The 6557-nt window shown below is 41.5% G+C and overlaps 1 protein-coding gene across 1 annotated transcript; it reads left to right on the top strand.

Moving 5' to 3' along the window:
* Window positions 1-4691: 4691 nt before the first annotated feature.
* Window positions 4692-5954, top strand: LOC119556885 (gelsolin-related protein of 125 kDa). The gene has a single exon (XM_037869364.1). It carries the CDS (start codon window positions 5017-5019, stop codon window positions 5878-5880), a length of 864 nt encoding a protein of 287 aa, XP_037725292.1. The 5' UTR covers window positions 4692-5016; the 3' UTR covers window positions 5881-5954.
* The last annotated feature ends 603 nt before the right edge of the window (window positions 5955-6557 follow it).

Raw genomic sequence — 6557 nt, 5'->3', positions numbered from 1 at the left:
AGTCGAGTTGTCCGTCGTCGGTTATCCTTTTGTGTGGACGGCACGCTGGGCCTCCTGGCCCTTACCATCCTATCTGGCATATATATCTGGCGTATCTGGCTTGTCGGTAGGTGTTTTATTTGCCAAATGCATCCGACAACTCCCCAGGGGCCCTGAGCTACAGATACGGATACCAGCGAGCACTTCATTAGTGTCTGCCTCCTCCAAGTGAAACACCAAGTCGGAATCACGAAACCAAGAAACCGAAAACGAATACGAGAGTCAGCCTGAAATCGAAACTAAACTGACGGCCTATCACTAACCGCAGTTGGTCACTTTCTTGGAATTTTTCCGCAGTGTCGGTCCTTTTCAAATTGTCACCAGGCCGAGGAAATTGATTTCTCAACTTTTTCACCTGAAAAAAAACATCTTTATGGGGTTTTCGTAATTATTTGAGGGTTCAAAACTGAAACAAATCGTTAAGTATTATAACTATAACTTTATGTTACTTTTGATTACATAGTGGAAAAAAAATATATGCTTTTGATATAAAACTTCTTACTTTTGATAATTTGTATTGATTTTAAAATTATTTATAAAATGCTAATTCATCTGTGATACCAGTTTCGTTTAAGAACTCGCATGATAACTTATGATACACAGCCCACATATCATAACACCTTTTTTATTCCAATAAATTTCACTGGCTAAAATGGTATTTGTCAAGATCAGGTGATATAGATCATAACTAGATTTCTCAGCTCGTTCGAATCCCTGGTCATTATCTTATACGCTGTTAATTCAATCTATTTGCGCCCAGATGGAGACCCAATAAAACCGAATCGCCGGCAGTAAGGGAAAATTGAAACGCATAACAGCCGCAATGGGATACCCCCAATTGGGTCGCCAAATCGGTGGAATGGGGCCTCGAATGACCAACAAGATTTGATTTTTATCGCAAGTATATTTGAATTTTATTGCGTACGAAATTCGCGATACAATCGCCGGCCATAAAAGCGACTGGAGCCAAGTCCGCATCTACAGCCAGATCCAGATCCAAGTCCACCTAGCCATGGCCAAAATGGTAAAATGGTCAGGACGGCACGAACTGGGAGTCGGGGAGCAGTCACCATTTCTTGGCCACGTTGGCGTCATTTTCCACGCAATAAAATAAACATTCAAAACGAAATCAACTTAAACGCCTCACACTGACCCGGCCTTAACCCCTTGGGGCCAACTCCTTGTCCATTCCTCAATGTGGCACATTTAGTTTTATGCTTATTTTTATGTCACTCTTTCAAGTGATACACTGCTGCTCCAGAGGTATATTCGTTCATGGGGAAAATGCATCTGTTTACAAAAAATAAAATGTATGTACAAAGTAAGCACGCAATTTAATATGAGGTTATATCTGCTATTAAATTTTGTATTATAAAAATAATGGTTTAAGTCTATCTAAATGTTTAAAAAACATTTTAAGTATTTATACAATTTTTTATAAAATGAATGGCCTTAGAAAGATAAGAGTTTATCAAAAAACAAAATAGAATACATTTATGTAGTTAATGCAAAACCTTTTAAAAGTTATATATTCTATAAAATTAGAGGCTTTGAAGAAAGTAGAAATTTGATCTCCCATTTAGATTTTTCCTATATATACCTAATAAATGCAAGTCTGCAAAGCATAAGCTGCTTCAAGTAATATTTAAAATATTATAAATTTCTTTAAACCTCTTATTAACATGGAACCTTCGAAAAATAAACTCAATAAATACTTATAGAAAGGGTATTTGTTGTTTCGTTAATGGAGCCTCATTTTGCTTTGTTTTCCCTGATTTTTTCTGACTTTTCGTAACCCCTTCCGCACGGGTCAAACTTTCAATGGCCAGTGGCCGCAAATCCCCGCCAGCTTGCAGCTAATAGTTTGGGTAAACAAGGGACTCGGCCGAAAAGGGTTGATTTAATAAGCCGGGGCGATTCGATTCGAATTCTATTATCCGCTGTCCCCCACTCCCCACAAGGACCCAAATCAAATGCGTATTTATCGGGACTTAAATGAGCCAAGAAGGGGGGGCTGGAGATCGGAACACCCACGAGCTGCTGAATGGCCCAAAGTGCCTTGGCCACAATGGGTTCGGTTCGGTTTTCGGATTGGGCTTGGGTATGGGTCTGCTGGCCATTTGATGGAAGCACAGAAGCAGCAACAGCAGCAGTAAACAATCGTAAAATCTCGAAGGAGACAATGGACTGGCCAGGAAGTTAGAACGACAATGCCGGGTTCCCATTCTAGTTCTCCCTGTGCGGTGACATCATCGGCCAAATACCAAATACCAGAATGCCAAATGCCAAACAACAATTACCCGGGGCTGTTACCATTTTCTCGGCCCTGATTGCTTCATTTTTGGTGGCCAAAAACTCCGCCGGATGAGTTATGGCCACATGGATGGTCCAATTTCCAGTTGCAGCTTCCAGAGCCTCTGTCTCCGGTCCACAATGGGATCTCAATGGGATGTTTGAGGGATCCTCGGACGGGTTTGATTTATACTGCGGATGCGTCTGGCATCGGCCAGCCGTTGGCCTCATAAATGTCCCAGAAAGGACCTTCGCCAGCTGCCAGTATTTATTTCGCAGTTTTTTATAAAGCCTTTATCTTATTGACTTTAAACTCCTTTTCATTGGATCAACATTATATTATTATCTCTTATTTATTGATTCCTCCGTACTTAATAGTATTTTAAAGTATTTTGATTCTAAAACACAACACTCCATGTTATGAATTTTAGTTATATTTCCCTTAATAATTATTTTATGAATATTTTATACTTAGAATAAAGGATCTCCGCCAGCTGTTTGTATTTATTTCAGAATTTCAATCTTTCCCTATTGGTTAAAATATATTATTATGGCGTTTTTAATTTTTAAAGTTATTCCATTACAATTATTTAATTTAAATATTGGATATCATAAAAAGATTCCAAAATTTGCTTGTATTATTTTCTATTTAACTTATATTCCATAAATCCTTAACATAATGTTTTATATTCAATATAAATGTATATATGTTGTCCTATCATTAAAAACTGATTTCCCCAAGTGGCAGTTTTCAGCTTAATTTTTGTCAATAAACAGTTTTTTAGCGATCGTAAAGGCATGAGGATAATGGGGGGAGTTTGGGGAGAGTTTTGGCTAAGGGGACTGCGACATTTTCAAATTGGTCTGCGGTCCATGGCGTCGCCATGTTATGAAAAGTCCCAGAGTCCCAGTTTTCCGAACTCCGAATGCCGAAAACCTTAGACCAACCCAAACAAACGACTTTTATACGCTCACATAAAAGGGCGCAACATCAAAAAATCAAAAGCTATAAAAACGGTCTCTCAACATTTTATTTTACCCCTCATGTGGAGCTGCAAATTGTCATTAGACATGCCGAATTTATGATTTTCGACTGTGATTTCGCTCGTATTTTTTTCCTTTTGCACAATGTGCCATTCGATACACCACCACCCACCGAGGCCCGCTTAAGTATGCTACACACATTTTTTGGTAACCCTTGCCGCGGCCCAAAAACCCCTGCCCCGCCCCCCGGGCAACCCCCTCCGCCCCTCAGCCCCTGATGTGGCACACAAACTCATAAATTGTATAAATTGTTGGGCTATTATTTCTCGTGGCTGTCAACGCAATATTGCAGGCAAATTGTCCTGGACACTGACGACAACATGTTGGTGGAAATGGCGGAAATGGGCAAACAGGGGTTAAAGGTCGGGCTTGGGGCGCCGAGAACCTCAAATATATATTTTTGCAAATTTTTATGAGCCCTGAAAAGAGAGTTGGAGGCGCTCTAAAGATTACGCCTCTTTTTTAGAATCATTTAAAATATTTCATCATTTCATACCATCAAAGTAGAAACTAAGTTCTTATCTCTTTCTTTTAAAAATTAACAAATATATTTACGATCTTATAATTTTAAGTGCACTAAAAATTTTATACTAATTAAAAATATATTAATATACTGAAATTACCTTTAATTTAACTTGATACAAAATAATAGCCAAGGAGATGTCTCAAGGTTTTTAGGATTTTATTTAACTAGATACATAGAATTATCTGCACCATTAGTCCTCTTTTTGTCTAAATCAAATAACATTATTTTTAGGATATGATCCATGGGCCTCTGAGACATTCCACACCCCACAGTATACATATATGATAACATTTTCAGCTGCAGTTGCCAAATACCCTACCCCTCATCTATTTCTCGATTTTTTACCCAACCATTTTTATGAAATGTTCTCGGTTCGTTCGTGTCACATATTTACCCATTTTCCGAAATTGACTTTCCAGCCTTGACTTACGGCAAATGACATAATTAGCCAGGGGGCGGGGGGCGTGGCAGGTAGACGTTTTTAGGGCTAGGGTTATTATATAGCAACGTAACCCTAACCCTAATCCTGCGTCATAAAAGATGCAATTTCGCGCGAATTCTAACCCCAGCAAATCCTTTTTTCACCCTGTCCTAAAATATACGATTTTTTTTTCCACCGAAAATACCCATTTTTCCTCCCTTTTTATGCTATTTTTATTACTATTTGCCAAACGGTTAGAAAGTCAATTGTTTTATGGGATGATGGAAAAGCAGCAGGCGGGGCATTCCAGTAGGCGCTGCCCAAAAAGTCAGCTGCCCGTCCGATTTGGGGTCTACATCGATGCCCCCAGATCATCAGTCGTAAGCTGGACACCGACTCCTAAACAACAAACTAAATTTTTTGAGCTCAATAGTTTATAATTTCGAACGAAATCGTACCAAATTTTTCATACAAAATTTTTCCGTTGAAAAAAATCCAAACAGCTGCAATAGTAAAATTCTAAAAAGTGTATAATAATTTCGAGTTGCCTCTTATTATTTTAAATAAAAAAGAAAAAACCAAAAAAGTAAAACCGCGCGAAAAACCATATAACAAAGAACCACTGTAAAATCGAAAAACATCGAAAAATTATCGAAAATCAATCGAAAAAAATAAAGAAACTAGAAAGAGAAAAATGCAACGGTCGCTTTTCAAGAGAGGCTGTTCCCGGGCCCTGGCCCTGTTCCGCCCCCTGAAGTCCTGCCCCCGGAGGAGCATCCACGCGGAGGAGTCCCTGGGGGAGTCTCCTGTGGCCAACAGCTCTTGCCTGGACCTGCTGGGCCGACTGCTCCACGGGCGATTGAACCTCCTAGGCGGTCGTCCTGTGCCGCCCAGGTTTCTGCCCCTGCTGACCGGGGATCGCAGCCTGCACTTCAATGCCGACGAGGACGAGGAGTTCCGCAGCCGACTGGCCATGCAGCTGAAGGAACTGCGCGAGGCCCTGCAGGAGACCCAGGAACTTCGGGAATCCCAGGAGGAGGAGCTGCAGGAGGAGCTGGATGAGGACCAGCCCTATACGACGCGGTCTCGCGAGATATCCGTGGAGGATCTCACCGATGAGGAGCTGAACGAGATGCGCGAGGTGCGGATGAGTGCTGGCCAGGATCGGGATCAGGATGGTGGCAAGTCGCGTGGTTCCGAGCAGCCGGAGGCCAGTGACAAGGAGGCCGGCGAGGAGACGGCCGAGGCCAGGGAGCCCCAGGATCCCCAGGAGAACTTGGAGGTCCACGAGGTCCGCGAGGGCGACATCGAGGGCGTCTACTGGACCGGCGAAGGCAAGCGGATAGTCACCCAGACGCCCCAGCGGAAGACGGGTCACTCGGGCTTCATCGATGGCGAGGGCGAGGAGATTCCCCACGAGGAGTCCTCGCCAGGACAGGCGCCGCCCTACCATCCCCCACCACCGCGCGCTCAGGCCACCTCCAAAATGCTGCGCAAGGGCGGCCGCAAGTCCAGGACCTCGTCCTCAAAACCCATTCCCAGTGATTCCGATGAATAGCCAAATGGCCCAGGCGAAGTCCTCGAATTTTCGGGATCGCTAAAATAAATAAATACAAAGGGCTAAGTACAAAACCTGGTGTGCAATTCCCTTTCCCGGTAACCTGAGGTTTCTGCGGGTTGCATGGTTGCATTCAGTTGAGTCATCTGTAGGCAGGCCTACCTGTGGCCGCTTAGCAAATTTTATGCAATGCCCAGGAGTCAAGGACATCCTACCTGACCATCGCATACACGCTTCCCACACGCGGCGGCCACTCTCACTCTTTTTTGCGTCCTCCGAAATCCTTTTTTACAGCCGCATCCTTTTTGGACTTTCGCGGAAATCTTGGGAAAAATGTACAGGGATTTCTTGGCCTGCCAAAAACTACATTTATTTACAAACGTATATACTTAAAGAATTTTCAAAGCAATCTTTAAAAAATATTGTATATTTTTGGTGGGGCCTTATAAAATACTACAAATATATTTTTTAAAGCATTTGGATGACATTAAAGTTTAATAAAAATGGCCCAGAATGAAAAATGAAGGTATAACCACTCTAAAATATTTGTTTTAATATTTTTATTTGTATGACATAGTTCAAAAAATATATATCTCGATTAAAAAATAGAGTATACAAAATATTTATTTTTAATATTTTTTATTTGTATGAAATATTTCAATAAATATATTTCGATT

Source organism: Drosophila subpulchrella, chromosome X (assembly GCF_014743375.2).
Source record: "Drosophila subpulchrella strain 33 F10 #4 breed RU33 chromosome X, RU_Dsub_v1.1 Primary Assembly, whole genome shotgun sequence".
NCBI classification, from domain to species: Eukaryota; Metazoa; Arthropoda; class Insecta; order Diptera; family Drosophilidae; genus Drosophila; species Drosophila subpulchrella.
Note: the sequence above shows the minus strand (reverse complement) of the source record. Positions and strands in the feature narration are given on the sequence as shown.

What these genes read in the sequence shown, in the direction of transcription:
- LOC119556885 (XM_037869364.1), top strand. Translation starts at nt 5,017, where the DNA reads ATGCAACGGTCGCTTTTCAAGAGAGGCTGTTCCCGGGCCCTGGCCCTG.